Below are 21,776 nucleotides of genomic sequence, written 5' to 3'. Positions count from 1 at the left end.
TGCTTGTGTCTGTTGTATGTTGTTTCCCCTTCAGTGGGAATGGAAGGCTGTTCAAAACATGTAAAGGTCCATGTAAATGTATGTGCATGGTTGCACCTCCTTAGTGTTCCAGAGGCCTATTATCTTGGTTCAAACCCAAGTTTTTTTTCCCTGATTTTATGCCTGGATCTCATGTGGTCTAGTCAACTATTGGTCTGCATTTTTGGACCTTTGGACTCATGTCGTCCAGTCAACTATTGGTCTGCGTTGTTGGATCTTTGGGCTCATGTGATCCAGTCATCTATTGGTCTGCATTTCTGGACCTTTGGGCTCATGTGGTCCAGTCAACTACTGGTCTGTGCTTCTTCATCTTTGGGCTCATGAGATCAAGTCAACTATTGATCTGCGTTTCTGGATCTTTGGGCTCATGTGGTTCAGTCATCTATAGGTCGGAACCCTGAAGATACCAGGCAGAATTGATCTTCAGAAACAATGCTTGTTGTTAGAGGGGATTAACAGAATCAGGTGGTCAAGATCTTGACTTGGTTTACATGTAGTTGTATCCCAGTTATCGATATTTGTGCTGTTGATGGTCTGGTCAAGACTGGATTATTTACGAACCGTAAGTTACCTTACCTGGGCACGACTGAAACGTAACAGGTTTGAATGGTGATTCTGTAAATTACGTGGAAAGGTTTGCCAACATAACTCATGTCTTGTTTTCCATAGTAAGCGTGATGTGATTGCAATACTGCTCAAAGCTGCTTTAAACCTTACTCGCTTGACAACATTAATAATAATAATAATAATAATAATAAGAGTATTTATATAGCGCTGACTTCCACCACACAAAGGCTATGCTCAAAGCGCTGACAAGTCACAGTTAATATGCACAAGATAATCCACGGATTTATGAAACATATTTTTGAAACAGGTATGTTTTGAGTCTCTCTTTGAAGAGTAGCAGAGTTAGCACTAGATTTAGATGAAGGGGCAGAGTGTTCCAAAGAGTGGCAGCTGGATAATGAAAGGACTTGGCGTCAAATGATTTGAGTTTATAAGAAGGTACACACAGGAGAAACTGAGTTCTGGAAGGAGTGTACAGCGTCGTGAGGTCTTGAAGGTAGAGAGGTCCCATGTTGTGAATTGCGTGGTAAGTGGGAATCAGTGTTATGAATTTGATGCGTTCACGAATATGAAGCCAATGGAGAGATCGTAGAATGGGTGATATGTGACAAGATGGCTTGCTTCTTGTTATAATACAGGCAGGAATGTTTTGAATCTTTTGTAACTTATTGATCAATTCATTTGAAACTCCAAACAATACACTGTTACAGTAATCTAGGCGAGAGAGGACCAAAGTTCTCATGAGACATGCTGTGGCATCTTGTGTCAACAGATGGCGAATGGATCCAATGTTTCTCAAATGGAAGTTTCCACATTTGCATAACTGTGAAACTTGAGTTTCCATGGAAAGATTGCAGTCAATATGAACACCTAAGTTCTTTAGTGAAGATGTAATAGCCACTGTAGATTGACCAGTGTGAAGCTGCTTAGTGCCACATTTCTTTAGTCTTGTAGGTGATCCTACAAACAGTGCTTCTGTCTTGTCATCATTCAACATCAACATGTTCGATGACATCCAGTATTGAATTGCTGAGATGCAGCTCTCGATCTTGGAGACACATTACATGGGTTGGAGACACGTTACATGGGTTGGAGGCACATTACATGGTTTGGAGACACATTACATGGGATAACCAGCATCTCCTATTCTCCCTAGTTTTACCAAGGTAAATAAGTGGGACCTGGATCCTTACATCCAACTTCAGCCTGAAAAGCCCCCATGTAACTGAAATAGTTTTTAGAAGTGTCTAATAAGAACAAAGCTTGTGTTTAGATGTGACGATCGGCTTTGGTGAATCCAATTTCAGTTCTTTTGGTTTAATGAGTTTTGGTCTACTTCCATCATGCTTACAGTCGGCTGATAGTACCTAATGAACGACAGAATGGTTAGTTGTTCGTTATGGCGACTGGTTCTGTAGGGACTGGTTAATGGTGATAAGATTTCATTCACGTGCTCCAGTTTGACCCCAAGCAACGCCAGTTAGCAACATAACGATGTCATTATTCGACTGAAGTGCCTGAAACTATGATAAGCTATCGTAAAACGTATGCAGTAAACGCCTCACGGTTAATAAAACTTCCTTACTTTCCGACCAGACTTAACTATATTCCATAACTTGAAAAAAGCACGTCCACAACCCAGACAGATTCAGCTATCTATCAGTTTGGTAGAGTAGCCGTTTCTATCAAAATTGTACATTTTCGTGGAGCAAAAAGCAATACTCAGTAGTAAACATGGCATGATATGACGGCATGGCTCGTTGATGGCAACCATCATCCACTGAATGGAGGGGTTTGTTTTAGTTTCACGCCATTTTAGCAATATTCCAGCAATATCACGGCGGAGGACACCAGAAATGAGCTTCACGCATTGTACCCCTATGCACATGGGGGAATCGAACCTTCGACGTCGCAGGTCATACGTTTTAACCATAAGGTTACCCCACCACTCCCATCATCCACGGCCTAGAGTTTCCAAGATAGCGCTAAGATAGTCTTAAGTTAATGCTAGTGTATGGCTAAGCGTTAAGAGAGCCTCCAAAATCTAGGCCCAGAGACAAACAACGATGTAGTTGTGGCTGCGAGCTAAGTTCCTAACCAATTCAAGTCTTAACGAACTGAGATAACGATAATGAGATACCAAACCTCAGCTTAACACTAACGTCCCTTTCAGACATGAACTGGAGTACCAGAAAGCGAAACACTGAGTACTGTATATGGCGACCGGGGTGCGAATCACCAACCTTCTACTCTTTGGGAAGGCGTTCTAACCATTGGACCATCAGTCTACTAGCTACAGCAATATAGCTGGACCAGAGCCCAAGACGTTTTACAGGTGATGCTTCAAAATTAACACTCTTCATACGTCTAGACAAACAATTTCTGCCGACCCTATCCCACATTACGATGTGGTTGTTTTCTCATTTTGAACATCTTGCATGGCCACTGTACGAACAGACTTTTTCTGTGATTAGTGAGCTTAGTTTTACGCCGCTCTCAGCAATATTCCAGCCATATGGCGGCGGTCTGTAAATAATCGGGGCTGAACCAGACAATCCAAATTTATATAGCCGAAGCATCGATCTATGCATTTGGGATACGATGACATGTGTCAACCAAGTCAGCGAGCCTGACCACCTGATCCCATTCGTCGCCTCTTAGGACAAGCATGGGTTACTGAAGATCAATTCTAACCCCGATCTTCACGGGTTGACTTTTTTCTGTAAAACCTTAGGACACGTTTAATCTTTGTTAGTAATGTTGAGAACTACCGACACAAATTATGTCCTTTTTATCTATATCAAGCCTACCCAAGAGACCGCTCCTCTCAGCTCCTCATCTGTGCCCACGCTTGTAAACAGAGATTTACAATGAAGTACAAATGCAGAACAGTATTATATTCAATTTTTTAAACAACAGACTGAGAATTAATGTGGATTCCTGCATTCCAGTGGCGTGCTCAGAGAACACAAACATCTAAAAAGAATTGTTGCCTGCTACTGATTTATGGAATGATGTAAAAGCTTTTCGCAAGTATTGATTTTGTACAACATACGTCGGTATTCCATCCAGCTGCAGTGTCGACCGCCTCATCATCTGAGGACATATGTACTGTTACATATAGGCAGTGGGTTGTTTTCATATCCTCGCACTTGACCCACGTAAGCAATAGCCGTCAGTAATCGGACGAAAAGAGAAAGCCTTATTAAATGGCATGGCAAGTGGGTTTGCTTTGAAACCGAAATTATACACAAGGATCTATTTGGCTTGGATACAACTTTGACCACATGCAATACTGATAAGACTTTGGGGTGAGATCACGTTTTCCATCTCTGAAATTTCCAAATTACCCCCTGACGAAAGATTCAAACTATGTTTCTATACACATAGAAACAACAACACGCAACAACACGTATTTTTCATAGTGTCAGGGGTGGTGGGGTAGCCTAATAGTTAAAGCGTTCGCTTGTCACGCTATAGATCTAGGTTCGAGTCCCCACATGGGAACAATGAGTGAAGCCCATTTCTGGTGCCCCCCGCCGTGAATATTTGCTGGAATATTGCTAAAGGCGGCGTAAAACGATACTCACTCACTACCTAATATCAGGATATATTAACCCTCAAAAGAATAGTTAAATGACAAATCTAAAGAACAAAAAAGGAAGCTTATGTAGAGAAGCAAGCATAACTAACAAATGAAACCCTTAGTAGTACTGACAAAACCATGGCCACATGACGCTATTAAACATTCTGACAAACAATCCTCAAGGAACCTTCCGTTTCGGGGATACTTAACACGAACTTGGACATCACTGCTGGACAAAAGAAACAGACAAATGAACCCTTCCCCATTACGTCCAACTTCAGTGACGTCATACAGACCACGAAAAAGAGTTCCAAAATCTAAAGCATGCTTACATTTTTTGACAATGATGTCAAACATATCTGAAAAGAATTAATATATTTCACATCACCAGTGAATGGTGACGTTTTTGCATGAATTATTAACAGGAAGTTCTTCGTTATCCGTTAAGAGCAGATAGCCATAAGTAAGCCGACAGTAACAAGTGGATCCAGATGGGTGGTGCTCGCGTACGTTCGTGTGCATGTGCGTGTGCGTGTGCGTGTGTGTGTGCGTGTGCGTGTGCGTGTGCGTGTGCTGAAAGTTAAATGACCACTGAAACTCGGGAATGTAAACTGTGCACACACTCCCCATACGTCCCATCTCAAAGCCCAATTCCATCCTTTCTGAAATAGCTGTGTCCGCCCCTGCCGACATGTCAAAGACAGTAAGTCTGTGATCCCGATATACAAGTTTTATCAAAACACGACACGTTCAAAGCGGTCATAAATCTGAAACATGGTCTAATTACCAAAATTTTCGTTTTAGCACAATCAGAGCTTGAAACCTCTTCCTGACATAATGGCTGGAGAAGATAAAAGGCCAGCTCACTGCACCAGGTGGTCCGCGATGAATTAAAGACAGACCTGGGACTGGGCGCCTTTTCGCCAGATGGGAATCGATTGTAACTTCACGTAAACTATCCCCGATCGATGTACCAGACTTAACGATGCAGTGCGTGACAGAGGTAAACAGAGTAGGGCCTTGTTTCCACTGAATGGAGCACCGCAACTCCAGCGCACCCCCTTGGGAAAACCAGTATAACCAAGTGACTTCCACGTATGGCTAGAAAGTTTGTGAGCCCCGACGGGGATTGACTGAGACGGGATGATATCTGTCGTTGCTCGCTTAATGATACCTGTAGGGGATTGGCCCAGAGCCGCATGTTCATTATTTACAGTTCTGTGTTGAAATGCATTATCTTCCTGGTGTGTGTCATGTATAAACGTCTCGGTCAACGCGGCCAACGTGGCCGCCAGGGGACATAACTCTCACTTGAGGTGATCCATAATGACTAGGGTTTAAATGTTAGACTGGCTCTGCACATAAATAATAAAACGACGTTCAAACCGCCCAGTTACATAAATACTTTAACGTAAAAGCAGCAGTAGTAGGTGTAAGTAAAATCTGCAATGACATTTATTAATTCCAACTTGAATGCTTTGGGGCAATGGGCAGCGTAATGATGTTCGTTCTTGTTCAGTTCTCCATTCAGTCACAGCGTGTATATTATTGTCAGCTGAAATAGCATTAAATAAAATGTAAAACTTCTAGTTTGTGTAAATTAAATATGCAAGTTCCAGATAGTGTCGAATCGTTTCAGAAAGCGTGTATCTAATTGGCTGAAGAGTCCGTATGTCCTTACTTTAGACTGGGCTGTCAAGATTGGTCCATGAGCGACATGTTCGAAAGGTAATATTGATAATTATATTAATGTATTTAAGCAACGTTTGAAAGATGATTGTATGCAGTATTCCCCGGAGTGCACGTCTACATGAATCCGCACTGTTATCTTCCTATCGTACATTCAAAACCATCCTTCAGCCAGAGCCTTATTTACATCTCATTAAATCTGCTAAATGCGCCGTGCTTTAACTAAATGTCGCTGTGAATTAAACGATTTTAATATCCAGTGGTAGACGCGGGGTTTCTGTTGGTTCAGCAGTGCCGTTAACGGATTAATCTGTTCCTTCTGTAATCATGGTTTTCATGACGAACATCATATCCTGTTAGTTTGTCATCTGTACCGAAATATTAGAGAGAAGTATATACCACCTTTTTTATTTAAACATCACACTAGACTTAAATTTACACAACTGATGTCCAGCCAGTATGAATCTGTGTTGTTTAATACTGCTCTCTATCGATCTGACCAAAATGTTTACTCTTCGAAACTATGAACAGGTGCTCGAGTCATTATGGTTTTCTCATACTAAGCACGTCATTGAACTATAGGCCTCAACGGCTATCATCTACCGAATAAAGAGTCAGAGTCTGTTCGGTAGGGGTGTCACATCTTCAAGTAGACAGGAATTGTATCGAGTTAGTGAGTTTAGTTTTACGCCGCACTCTCCAATATTCCAGCTATATGGCGACCGTCTGTAAATAATCGCGTCTGGACCAGACAAACCAGTGATCAACAACATGGGCATCGATCTGCGCAATCGGGAACCGATCACGTGTCAACCAAGTCAGCGAGTCTGACCACCCGATCCCGTTAGTCGGCTCTTACGACAAGCATAGTCACCTTTTATGGCAAACAATGGTTGCTTAGGGCCTATTCTACCCCGGGACCTACACGGGTATGTATCGAAGTGAAAGATTCGATTCTAATGATATTCAGCAAAGTGGTAAATGTCTTGAACTGGAAGCCTTGAAGCTTCACACCAAACGTCCATGTTGTTGCTGAGACATGTAGTCTGGTATGTTTTGCGGCCCCAGTGTAGAGTTCTGTCAGCATCACCCCGTGCCATGGATTTCATGACATCGTCGAAGGTGGTAAACGTCCAAAATTTGCATCATCTTGGGACTTCCCTACGTCGAAGCGAGTCGCCGTGATTTAATAAACTACGGTTCCAAGTTAAAATCCAAACCAACCCACTTACATCAACGCACATCAGGGACGGTAGGATCGCCTAGTCTTAAAACATTCTATTATCATGCCGATAATGCAGTTTACTGTGAACGGGTACAGTACGTCCACCATCCGACAGTGCTGGAATAGTTGTAAAAGCGTAAACTCCACACACCTTCTCTCACAGTACCAACAATCTACAGACACTACTACTAATGAGTGAGTGAGTATGGTTTTACGCCGCTTTTGGCAATAACCCAGCAATATCAACGCGGGGACACCAGAAATGGAATTCACCCTTACTCAGGCCTTACTCTGTCAACCCCTGGTTTGTCTGTGCAAAACTTTGAAACATGACGGTGTTTGAGTTTAGTTTTACGCTGCTTTTAGCAATATTCCAACAATACCACGTGGTGGATAAATACATGGACTTAACACATTTTACCCACATGGGAAATCGAATCTGGGTCTTCAGCGTACCAAGCGAACACTTTAACCACTAGGCTACCCCACGGCCCTGGCACTTCTACAGCGAGACTCTGATCAACACCGCTTATGTAACACATGTTAATCATCTCGTGGATACAGACAGGGAAGGATGGATTCACTAAAATGTTTAAGCGTTAACGAATACCACGCACTGAGATCAGCCAAAAGGAACCAGTCCATATCAGTCAATGAAGTTTATACAAATACGGCAACCAACGGTGATATGATTTAATGAGTAAATAACCATAACATGTTTTCTTTCATTTCAGTAGACATCGCTTCTGGGAGAATATTATTACACTGCTTTCCTTAACAAAGATAATACAAATAGGAAATTAAAAAGTGTGCGACGAAATATTTTACGTGTTGCACACACAATTCGACCCAAGCCAAGATGTCTGAAAACGCCGGGTGAACCCAGTGCAGGTGTATGGTTTTCAATGCAATAACGCAATATGTGATACTGGAAGTAACAGATGTATCGATTTAAACGAAACAGGAACATCATCGCCGATGGGAGATTCCCACCTCATCTTTCGAGAATCTAGACTTGCTTAATTAAGTGTTTTATCCTAGTGGGGTAGCCGACTGGTTAAAGCTTTCACTCGTCACGTCGAAGTCCCGGTTCGATTCCCCACACAGGTGCAATGTTCGAAGCCCATTTCTGGTACCCCCGTCGTGATATTCCTGAAATACATAACATACACCGCGAGGATGGGCGGGCGACAAATGCTACGGTCCTGGGGCTTCGTAAACAAAGCAACCTTTACTAAGTTTAACCTTAAGTCCCATTCTTTCACATTGCACTAAGGTCACCTTATTGACTTACGACCACCTTAGTACTATGTGAAAGGAGGTCCTGGGAGTGGGAGATCAGGTATTTGCACATGTGCACCAGCATGCGTATTCCGGTACGCGGTAGTCGGGTCACCAGAGATCAGTCGCTTGTACGCATGTCTGTTTTACGTCAGAAATATAATGCAGATGTAACATGCCCTCGAGAAGCATATAAATGAGCGCAGTTTTTCTAGAAGGATGTGCTTTCACAGCCTGATGACACCCCAAGACTCTGTCACGTGACAGGATCCAGAAAGCGCCACAGAGACGGGGTTTTTATAAGGAAGGACATCCGGAATCTCATACAGGAAGTATGAAAACTGAACTGTCCAAAATTGAGAACGCATTTTCTGCTATGAAATCAGTGACGTTCTCCGTATCATGTGTACTTCATAAAACAGTGTCATCTGTTGCACATGGACTATAGGCATTTCTGCACGATCAATATCACTAAAGTAAGAGTACTTCCTCCAAACCAATATCTATCAGATATCCCGGTATTTAACACTGAGAGGCATCTCATACTAAGTGATTTATATTTTGATCCTTCCAACTCAATTTGTGATGTAAACTTTATTTAACTTGTCCTTCAGAACAGTAACTGTAAAAGAAGCCCAAAAAGGTGTTTTTTAGATTTGGTCGTCGGCGACCTTTGGTAGCTGTGTTCAATAACAATTATAATATACGTGTATATCCTTTTTGCTTGAGATATTATTTCAAAGTTCGGCTAAATAATTATACTTCATTCGGGTAGATATGAAGCGGCACAGGTAAAGAATACAGTATTGACTATTCTCAGAAATACATGATCCCATCTCCCGGTAATGTGAAGGACAAGGTAGAGAGTTACTACAGAGGACCCTTTCCAGTGTATAACGTCGCGAGGGATGGTATCATCCTCTTGAATCAATGTGTCGATATCAGAGTATCCCATGATGTTGATCACTGGGTCTGATCCAAACCCGATTATTTACAGATGGTCATCATACAGCTGGAATAGTGTTGAGTTTTTAAACAAAAAATCAACCAACCAATCGACAACAAAATCAACAGACTGAGACTTAAGCGTTGTGAACAGTTGTGTCTTGTAAGATGAGAAACTGATGCAGATCCATGTGAACGTGAACTGGGTTGCGTCCCTGTGTCGGCAGAGGAAGGGTGTCTGGTGGTTGAGGATGATAGAACTGGCAACAGTGTTCATTAATCCAGCACACCTCTTAGACCCTAACTTTGATTAGACGGGTGATAGAATAGGCCCGATTCTACCGATCGGCTGGTCATACCATGCCCTGTGCAAGAAATATACTTGACAAGATTTTGGTATGAAAAAAAAGTCATTCGTCATGTTCAGAATTTAAACTTCTGTCAAAATGCAAATCAGTTTAGATCTCTATGCACAGAAAGCGATGGCTCATGGGCCAATCTGGTGATGATAACCTCCGATTTCTCTCTAATTGATTGTCACCTGCCGAACCAGCCTGTGCAACTAAATCCTTTCGCAATCTCCAAAGGTATCGCTGGTTTCTGCGGAGAGGTTTCAAGTGTCAACAAACTCCGATCCGGTTCTGCATGCAACTCTGTCCAACAGCGGTATGGGATAAAGCCCTTCTCAAGGGACCAAATTTTAAATTTGGTCTTTGAGAAGGACCTAGTCCCGTGCCGCTATTGTCTGTAGTACTCCGATGTCCTCTTCAACCATCTCTTACTGCTGTCGCCCGTCCTTCAATCACAACTGCAACTATCTCGAGTCAGACCGATCTGACACGAGTCACATCTTCTCAGCCACTCCATTTCCAAAACCAAACGGCAAACCTTTTGGATCACAAGCACCAGAACAAATACCAAAACCAGAAACAGAAACTGTGCGTCCAAAAATGAAAGAAACGAACTACAGATACTAAAGCAGTTTGAGTAGCCGCCACTCCATCTCCACCTGACACCAGTAGGAGTATTACAAACGCTTCCTCGCGTTCACACGACATGTAGGGGCACCATGAATCCACAAAGCATTATTCAGTGGAATTGCGGAGGACTTGAATAATTTTAAAAAACAATAGTCATTTGACCAAGACTTTAAACCATCTGCGTTTTATCTCCAAGAAGCCTGCCTAAAAAGGTCTGATAAATTGGACATCCGTAGGTATAGTTCTTACCAGTATTTTTCTCCTCCTGGTGTTAAAGGTACAGAGGCACTATCTTGATGAGGCAGGTCATCCTCCATAGTCCTGTTCCACTTGTTACACTATGTTCCCTCTAGTTTCCTCGTTCGTATACTACTCGCCTAGTAGATCATCTGCCAAAGCTCTGCATAATCATTGGCGACTTGAGTGGGTTTTTTTATAACCTCATCCATATTGGGACGTTCGATACAAACAAGAAGGGCCAGGTCCTTGACGATGTTCTCTCATAATGATGTATGTACCTTCTACGATGGATCAAACCCTTATCTCCATGATGACCTTTCTGGAAGTGACCACTTCCCAACAATCAATCCCGCCGGTGAAGCACCTTAAGATAGGATTTAACAAGGCCAACTGGCCATTATTCCAAACCCTATTCTCTGAAACGTTCAGGAATGTTCCTGATTCCATGGAACCATTTTCAGACGTCCTATAAAACATTTCCAAGTCCTCTGCAAACCCACACATACACAAACCATGATTTGATACAAATTGTAAACAAGCTAGGAAAATAGGAAGAAGGCAGAAAACCATTTCCGACAACATCCTGTAGTGTATAACGACAACATCCTGTAGTGTATAACGACAACATTTCCTGCAGTGCATAACCTGAATGACTTTAAAATGACAAATGCTAGACCAAGACGCACCCTTAGGTAAACTAAACGACGGTCACTGAGGAAATGGACCCATGTCCAAGGTGTGGAACAAGATTCAAACGATTAAGGGAGAAGAATCCAAATCAGGATCTCAAATATGGTAACTCTCTTTCAACAAATAAATTTGAAACTGCAAGCTTGGCGAAACGTTGGCAAACCATTCATCCTGATCAATTTATAATCCTCAGTTTCGGAGGTACCAAACTCGACAAGGAAAGAAACTTGTCAATTTTAACTAATTTTAATGACACCTTTTCTCTCTATGATCTAGGTACTGCCCTGAACCAGGCTTGCGACACTGCAGGAGGATGTGATGATATTCATTATCAGTTTCTAAAACACCTTCCTGATTCAAGTTTGGAAACACTACCCAATATGTACGTTTGGACAACCGGAAACTTTCCTCCGTAGTGGCATAATGCCTTTATCACCCCTATACCCAAGCCTGATCCCTCAAACTACCGTCCCATATCACAAACTAGCTGCGTTTGTAAAACCATGGAACGCATGACCAACAATCGATTAATCAGGTACTTGGAGACCAGTAACCTCCTTCCTGACCTCCAATGTGGTTTCCGAAAGAACCGAAGTACTATTGGCCATTTGGTGCCTCTGGAATCATTTATCAACAATTGCATTGTCAACAAGCAACATATTGTATCTGTCTTTTTCAACCCGGAAAAAACATATGATACAGCACGGAAACATGGTATCTTGAAAAATGTACATGAATTTGGATTGAGGGTCAGATTACTTCAGTTCATATCTCAGTTTTTAAACAACAGACAATTTCAAGTAGGGGTGGGTTCCACATTGTCTGATTATTACCATCAGGATCAGGGCGTCCCTCAAGGCAGCATCCTGTCTGTCACACGTTTTAGTCAACAACCTCACTAATTTCTTGAACAGCTGCGTCTTGAACAGCGACGGGTCCTTTTTTGTTGATGATTTCAATATTTCATGTCGTGGTCAGAATAGAAGTAGAAAATCTGGTTCAACTCTGTCTTAACAAAATCCAAAATTGGGCCACTGAAAATGGCTTTAAGGTTTCAGAATCCAAAAATAGAATCTATTCACCACCAAGGCCCGTGGCTCTGCCTTGGAGTCAGAAACAAACCCTTCGGTGTTTAAACTGGAACACAACCAGTTACCCTCCAAGTATGACACGCATACATCCATTTTGACAGACGGATCCAAGGATGGTGGCCAGGTTGCCAGTGCTACAGTCAACCTCTAGAATTCCTGACAACGGTTTCACTGCTGAACTATCTTCATAACTTTGACCTGTATTTAACTCCAAAAATTTCATATTTTTTCCAGACTTAGTATCGTACCTTGAATTCAAGCACTTCAAAATGTTACTTCAAGTCACTCTATTATCCTAGACACATTTGAACTTTACAACGACCTTTAAATTTCTACTGGCCAATGTGGCATCGTGCTGGGTGCCGGGTCGGCATAGCAGGTAACACAAAAGCTGATGCTGCAGCTATAACAGCTCTTAACAAGCCCTTCTCTTCGCTGCTGATCCCGTACAGTAACTTCAAACACACTTTCAAAAGTTTTACTCGGGACCTCATGTAGAAAAGGTGGGACACCCGTGTATGAAGAAATAAACTTTATGAACTGAAACCAACGATTGGTTACACCTCCAAAGATTGTCAGTCGAGACGTGATGTGGTGACTTTACATCGTACTGGCCACAGTCAGTTCTCTTACCGCTATCTGCGACAGAACGTATGTGGATGGACCTCCCATGTGTGTCTCTAGGGATGAGGTGTTCAACATCAAGCATATCCTGCTTGACTGCATGGACTTCTCGACTGCAAAGGACATTATTATGCGAGAAATATGAAAGATCTGTTTTTTTTCTGCGATAGCGGACAACTGATTGTAAACTTCCTAAGGGATGTTGAACTATATAATAATTTGTAACTTTGTAAAGCGAATTACGAATTGCTTAATTTTTGTATTTGGTGCTATGACATTTTCTGTTTTTAAAATAATGCCATGAATATACATGTTTTAAAAATAAAACTTTTTGGGACCTTAAACTTAAAATGGAAATGAATGCAAACTTGATCTCGTCACAATGTGGCCGAAATAATGCCGACGTAAAGCGCAGCTCAACTCAACTCAACATTTCAATAAGACCTTCCCAAATGCATTGTTTTGACAGTGGAATACTCTTTTTGTGATAAGAGTTTTCATCTTACCTTTATCTGAAATCATGAATTAATTGCACGAAAACCCGAGCAGGAAGGGAGCTAAAAACAAATTACGTTATCGATTGTAAGTAAGATATCAACATCAACTCCAATTGTAAGAAAGGAGCAGTTTGGACTTGAAAATATTACCCTTATTTCCTTACTTTTCACGGGGGATAATCAAGAAACGCGTTTCTGTGAATTTAAATTTTAAAATGTATGTACAATCTTTTGAAAATGAGAGTGGATATATGTCATATGCCTGCCGAGTATTTCCTATACTGTGCTGTTTAACAGAGGAGCTGCGCAGTAAGGAGACTCAGTCAATCCGCTCCCACTCCGAAACGTCTGAAAGAAAAACATGCAGTTGATGGGTCTTGTTTACGAAATGTCCTGTGTAGAAATTAAAACCTTCTGACAAATCAACTTCACATTAAGATGTTGAAGTTGAAATACCCGCTTCACCAGCAGTGTCTATGTCTGACTGCACATGACATGTAAATGACGTGAATCAAGTTATTTCACCGATTGTTTAAATATTACGACATCCAGAGCCATGGTAAGACAAGATAATGTAGCTTGGGATTATGCTCTCCCAAAAATGTTGAATGCTCTGTTAAACAAATCAGTTGCTTATCGGAAGGCTGCATGTTTGGGCAAATTAGGCTTCGTGTCAGTTGTGTTTATTAGCACCAGCACCACCAACAATACCAACACCAACACCAACACCACCAACACCACCAACACCACCAACAGCAACACCAACAACAACACCAACATCAACACCAGCTCCAGCAACAATATCAACATCAGCACCAGTAACAATACAACCACCAGCACCAACAACAATACCAACATCAGCACCAGTAACAATACAACCACCAGCACCAACAACAATACCAACATCAGCACCAGTAACAATACAACCACCAGCACCAGCAACAATACCAACATCAACACCAGCTCCAGCAACAATACCAACATCAGCACCAGTAACAATACAACCACCAGCACCAGCAACAATACCAACATCAACACCAGCTCCAGCAACAATACCAACATCAGAACCAGTAACAATACAACCACCAGCACCAGCAACAATACCAACATCAGCACCAGTAACAATACAACCACCAGCACCAGTAATAATACAACCACCAGCACCAGCAACAATACCAACATCAACACCAGCACCAACAACAATACCAACATCAGCAACAGCAACAATACAACCACCAGCACCAGCAACAATACCAACATCAGCACCAGTAACAATACAACCACCAGCACCAGCAACAATACCAACATCAGCACCAGTAACAATACAACCACCAGCACCAGCAACAATACAACCACCAGCACCAGCAACAATACCAACATCAGCACCAGCTCCAGCAACAATACCAACATCAGCACCAGTAACAATACAACCACCAGCACCAGCAACAATACCAACATCAGCACCAGCAACAATACAACCACCAGCACCAGTAATAACACAACCACCAGCACCAGCAACAATACCAACATCAGCACCAGCTTCAGCAACAATACCAACATCAGCACCAGCAACAATACCAACATCAGCACCAGTAATAATACAACCACCAACACCAACAACAACACCAACATCAACACCAGCTCCAGCAATAATACCAACATCAGCACCAGTAACAATACAACCACCAGCACCAGTAACAATACAACCACCAGCACCAGCAACAACACCAACATCAACACCAGCACCAGCAACAATACCAACATCAGCACCAGTAACAATACAACCACCAGCACCAACAACAATACCAACATCAGCACCAGTAACAATACAACCACCAGCACCAGTAACAATACAACCACCAGCACCAGCAACAATACCAACATCAACACCAGCACCAGCAACAATACCAACATCAGCACCAGCAACAATACAACCACCAGCACCAACAACAATACCAACATCAGCACCAGTAACAATACAACCACCAGCACCAGTAACAATACAACCACCAGCACCAGCAACAATACCAACATCAACACCAGCACCAGCAACAATACCAACATCAGCACCAGTAACAATACAACCACCAGCACCAAAAACAATACCAACATCAGCACCAGTAACAATACAACCACCAGCACCAGTAACAATACAACCACCAGCACCTGCAACAACACCAACATCAACACCAGCACCAGCAACAATACCAACATCAGCACCAGTAACAATACAACCACCAGCACCAGCAACAATACCAACATCAGCACCAGTAACAATACAACCACCAGCACCAGTAACAATACAACCACCAGCACCAGTAATAATACAACCACCAGCACCAGCAACAATACCAACATCAACACCAGCTCCAGCAACAATACCAACATCAGCACCAGTAACAATACAACCACCAGCACCAGCAACAATACCAACATCAGCACCAGTAACAACACAACCACCAGCACCAGTAACAATACAACCACCAGCACCAGCAACAATACCAACATCAACACCAGCACCAGCAACAATACCAACATCAGCACCAGTAACAATACAACCACCAGCACCAGCAACAATACCAACATCAACACCAGCACCAGCAACAATACCAACATCAGCACCAGTAACAATACAACCACCAGCACCAGCAACAATACCAACATCAGCATCAGCACCACCAACAATACCAACACCAACACCAACAACACCAACACCACCAACACCACCAACAGCAACACCAACAACAACACCAACATCAACACCAGCTCCAGCAACAATATCAACATCAGCACCAGTAACAATACAACCAACAGCACCAACAACAATACCAACATCAGCACCAGTAACAATACAACCACCAGCACCAGCAACAATACCAACATCAGCACCAGTAACAATACAACCATCAGCACCAGTAATAATACAACCACCAGCACCAGCAACAATACAACCACCAGCACCAGCAACAATACCAACATCAGCACCAGCTCCAGCAATAATACCAACATCAGCACCAGTAACAATACAACCACCAGCACCAGCAACAATACCAACATCAACACCAGCTCCAGCAACAATACCAACATCAGCACCAGTAACAATACAACCACCAGCACCAGCAACAATACCAACATCAGCACCAGTAACAATACAACCACCAGCACCAGTAATAATGCAACCACCAGCACCAGCAACAATACCAACATCAACACCAGCTCCAGCAACAATACCAACATCAGCACCAGCAACAATACAACCACCAGCACCAGCAACAATACCAACATCAGCACCAGTAACAATACAACCACCAGCACCAGCAACAATACCAACATCAGCACCAGTAACAATACAACCACCAGCACCAGCAACAATACAACCACCAGCACCAGCAACAATACCAACATCAGCACCAGCTCCAGCAACAATACCAACATCAGCACCAGTAACAATACAACCACCAGCACCAGCAACAATACCAACATCAACACCAGCACCAGCAACAATACCAACATCAGCACCAGTAACAATACAACCACCAGCACCAGCAACAATACCAACATCAGCACCAGCACCACCAACAATACCAACACCAACACCAACACCACCAACACCACCAACACCACCAACAGCAACACCAACAACAACACCAACATCAACACCAGCTCCAGCAACAATATCAACATCAGCACCAGTAACAATACAACCACCAGCACCAACAACAATACCAACATCAGCACCAGTAACAATACAACCACCAGCACCAACAACAACACCAACATCAGCACCAGTAACAATACAACCACCAGCACCAGCAACAATACCAACATCAGCACCAGCTCCAGCAACAATACCAACATCAGCACCAGTAACAATACAACCACCAGCACCAAAAACAATACCAACATCAGCACCAGTAACAATACAACCACCAGCACCAACAACAATACAACCACCAGCACCAGCAACAATACCAACATCAGCACCAGTAACAACACAACCACCAGCACCAGCAACAATACCAACATCAGCACCAGTAACAATACAACCACCAGCACCAGTAATAATACAACCACCAGCACCAGCAACAGTACCAACATCAACACCAGCTCCAGCAACAATACCAACATCAGCACCAGCACCAGCAACAATACCAACATCAACACCAGCTCCAGCAACAATACCAACATCAGCACCAGCACCAGCAACAATACCAACATCAGCACCAGCAACAATACACCAGCAACAATACAACCACCAGCACCAGCAACAATACCAACATCAGCACCAGTAACAATACAACCACCAGCACCAGCAACAATACCAACATCAGCACCAGTAACAATACAACCACCAGCACTAGTAATAATACAACCACCAGCACCAGCAACAATACCAACATCAACACCAGCTCCAGCAACAATACCAACATCAGCACCAGCAACAATACAACCACCAGCACCAGCAACAATACCAACATCAGCACCAGTAACAATACAACCACCAGCACCAGCAACAATACCAACATCAGCACCAGTAACAATACAACCACCAGCACCAGTAATAATACAACCACCAGCACCAGCAACAATACCAACATCAGCACCAGCTCCAGCAACAATACCAACATCAGCACCAGTAACAATACAACCACCAGCACCAGCAGCAATACAACCATCAGCACCAGTAATAACACAACCACCAGCACCAGCAACAATACCAACATCAGCACCAGCTCCAGCAACAATACCAACATCAGCACCAGTAACAATACAACCACCAACACCAACAACAATACCAACATCAGCACCAGTAACAATACAACCACCAGCACCAACAACAATACCAACATCAGCACCAGTAACAATACAACCACCAGCACCAGCAACAATACCAACATCAACACCAGCTCCAGCAACAATACCAACATCAGCACCAGTAACAATACAACCACCAGCACAAACAACAATACCAACATCAGCACCAGTAACAATACAACCACCAGCACCAGTAACAATACAACCACCAGTACCAGCAACAATACAACCACCAGCACCAGCAACAATACCAACATCAGCACCAGCTCCAGCAACAATACCAACATCAGCACCAGTAACAATACAACCACCAGCACCAAAAACAATACCAACATCAACACCAGCTCCAGCAACAATGCCAACATCAGCACCAGCAACAATACAACCACCAGCACCAGTAACAATACAACCACCAGCACCAGCAACAACACCAACATCAACACCAGCACCAGCAACAATACCAACATCAGCACCAGTAACAATACAACCACCAGCACCAACAACAATACCAACATCAGCACCAGTAACAATACAACCACCAGCACCAGTAACAATACAACCACCAGCACCAGCAACAATACCAACACCAGCACCAGTAACAATACAACCACCAGCACCAACAACAATACAACCACCAGCATCAGCAACAATACCAACATCAGCACCAGTAACAATACAACCACCAGCACCAAAAACAATACCAACATCAACACCAGCTCCAGCAACAATGCCAACATCAGCACCAGTAACAATACAACCACCAGCACCAGCAACAATACCAACATCAGCACCAGTAACAATACAACCACCAGCACCAACAACAATACAACCACCAGCATCAGCAACAATACCAACATCAGCACCAGTAACAATACAACCACCAGCACCAACAACAATACAACCACCAGCATCAGCAACAATACCAACATCAGCACCAGTAACAATACAACCACCAGCATCAGCAACAATACCAACATCAGCACCAGTAATAATACAACCACCAGCACCAGCAACAATACTAACATCAGCACCAACAACAATACCAACATCAGCACCAGTAACAATACAACCACCAGTACCAGCAACAATACAACCACCAGCACCAGCAACAATACCAACATCAGCACCAGCTCCAGCAACAATACCAACATCAGCACCAGTAACAATACAACCACCAGCACCAAAAACAATACCAACATCAACACCAGCTCCAGCAACAATGCCAACATCAGCACCAGTAACAATACAACCACCAGCACCAGCAACAATACCAACATCAGCACCAGTAACAATACAACCACCAGCACCAAAAACAATACAACCACCAGCATCAGCAACAATACAACCATCAGCAACAGTAATAATACAACCACCAGCAACAATACAACCACCAGCACCAGCAACAATACAAGCTCCAGCAACAATACCAACACCAGCTCCAGCAACAATACCAACATCCGCACCAGTAACAATACAACCACCAGCACCAGCAACAACACAACCATCAGCACTAGCAACAATACAACCACCAGCACCAGCAATAATACAAGCTCTAGCAACAACACCAACACCAGCAGCAGCAATAATGCCAACATTAGCACCAGTAACAATACAGCCACCAGCACCACCAGCAATACAAGCCCCAGCAACAATACAAACACCACCACCAGCAACAATACCAACATCAACACCAGTAACAATACAACCACCACCAACAGCACCAGCTCCAGCAACAATACCAACACTAGCACCTGGAACAGTACAAACACAAGCACAAACAGCGGCAACAATACGAACACCAGCAACAGCAACAATACTAGCACCAGCAACAGCAACAATAGCAGCACCAGCACCATCAACGCACCTCGCCATCAGCCCACAACCCTCCTAATGACGCCATTCGCTGTACATGGAAATGTTTGTTCGCTGTTGGACCTGGAACATGAGTAGCCGAGTGGTTAAAGCATTAGCTCATCACGCCGAAGACCCGGGTTCGTGTGTCCCCCCGTATTGATGTTGCTGGAATATTATCAAGAACTTCGTAAAACAAAACTCACTCACTCCCAAATTGTCGGACATACACGCAAGATCGATTATACTTGCCTTGTAATATATGTTACTCAAGCTCAACGTTCTGTTCATGATCTAACATAGCACTCGCCACTGAACACACATGACACCTGTCAGATATTTCACAACGTCATTACAACATTAAGCCTTATCACCATCCAATTTACCTGTTTCATTGTTAACAACACATCGACCACATGGCCACAAGTATTGGACCTCATTCTTTATGACCCCTATCCTTAGACAAAACGGTTCGCTGTCAGCAGCTGTCGTCACAGCGATATTAACTATTTTAGACAGAACTGCGTGGGAGTAGGTGTACACAGTTGTGTTCATATCATACTCGGCTGTTTTGATGCCGGTCCTTTGATGTCAGATACGAATCGGAACCAACAACCTGAACGAATTGTTTGAGCGTGTGGTTCATTCATGTAAGGACGTCTCTAACACACACTGCTGAAAGATTTACGTGGCTATCGATGAAGTCATCTGCTGTTTAAAAAGGGTGAAATAAGTAGCATATGGAGCGACTGCATCTGGGAGTATCTGTTGCTTTATTGATGCATTCTGTTATGATATAGATACGTCCCAAGTGTCCAACTCACTGCAATTGGCTGTATAGAGTTACCTCCCCTAGGTGGTGCAGCAAAATTATTGTTGAGTACTTTAAATCCAAATTCGACCCGATACTCTCTCTAGCTATGTCAGAAGAAAATTCAGGGGCGTGGGTTCAACCAAGTCGGGGTAAACAACTGAAACTAGCATTACTCCGGATTTTTCTCCCGCATCGTGCAGACCGTTGTTTTTGAAGCATAAACAATGTTCAAAGCGGCGGTAAAGTAAACTCACCCACTCACTGTGTGAACGCGGACCGCTTGCCCTAGTACCAATTAAACGGGATTAAGGTGGGTTATACGGTGTGTGACGTTTATGGTTGTTTTTCCGTAGTCGTCCACAGTTTGTTGCTCACAATATCAAACGCTGCTATTAAGACTCGATGTTCCATGCAACGTGGTTTATACGGCATTTCGTTTGATTAGGTAACCGGTTCTGTTGATTTTTCCGGTAGTTCCTCTTGCTTTCAGTCACCGGATTGTCTGACTGCATGCCTACACACAGCCAAGACTGAGCTATTTATGGATGACAGCGGCGTTAAACGGCGCTTTCTCACAGGCATATATCTACCACTGATCGTCAGCCTGGTCAGTATTTGCTGTAGACTCAAGTCTATAATCGAATCGGGGCCAGACAATCCAGTGATCAAGAGCATGAGCATCGGTCTGCGCAAGTGGAAAATCGGTTGAGTGAGTGAGTGAATATTGTTTTACGCCGCTTTTAACAATATTCTAGCGATATCATTGGGCGGGGTGGAGGACACCAGACCCATGTGGGGATCGAACACAGTTCGACAAGCAAAGTATCGTATTGGAGTAAACA

General features: G+C 43.2%; 1 protein-coding gene across 1 annotated transcript; it reads right to left on the bottom strand.

Annotated features, from left to right (window-relative positions):
* Positions 1 to 13,773: 13,773 nt before the first annotated feature.
* On the bottom strand, positions 13,774 to 20,141 carry LOC137262099 (fibroin heavy chain-like). The gene is made up of 7 exons (XM_067799875.1): positions 19,217 to 20,141; positions 18,425 to 18,613; positions 18,047 to 18,187; positions 17,705 to 17,863; positions 16,149 to 16,442; positions 14,907 to 15,095; positions 13,774 to 13,802 (listed from the first exon to the last, which is right to left on the bottom strand). Exons 1-7 carry the CDS (start codon positions 20,139 to 20,141, stop codon positions 13,774 to 13,776), a joined length of 1,926 nt encoding a protein of 641 aa, XP_067655976.1.
* Positions 20,142 to 21,776: the final 1,635 nt, after the last annotated feature.

Source organism: Haliotis asinina, chromosome 14 (assembly GCF_037392515.1).
Source record: "Haliotis asinina isolate JCU_RB_2024 chromosome 14, JCU_Hal_asi_v2, whole genome shotgun sequence".
NCBI lineage: Eukaryota > Metazoa > Mollusca > Gastropoda > Lepetellida > Haliotidae > Haliotis > Haliotis asinina.
Note: the sequence above shows the minus strand (reverse complement) of the source record. Positions and strands in the feature narration are given on the sequence as shown.

Coding starts and splice junctions, on each gene's coding strand:
- LOC137262099 (XM_067799875.1), bottom strand. CDS start 20,141: ATGGCGAGGTGCGTTGATGGTGCTGGTGCTGCTATTGTTGCTGTTGCT. Junction 18,614..19,216: donor TGTTGCTGATGCTGGTGGTT/GTATTGTTACTG, acceptor TTGTTGCTGGAG/CTGGTGTTGATGTTGGTATT. Junction 18,188..18,424: donor TGTTACTGGTGCTGATGTTG/GTATTGTTGTTT, acceptor TTGTTGCTGGAG/CTGGTGCTGATGTTGGTATT.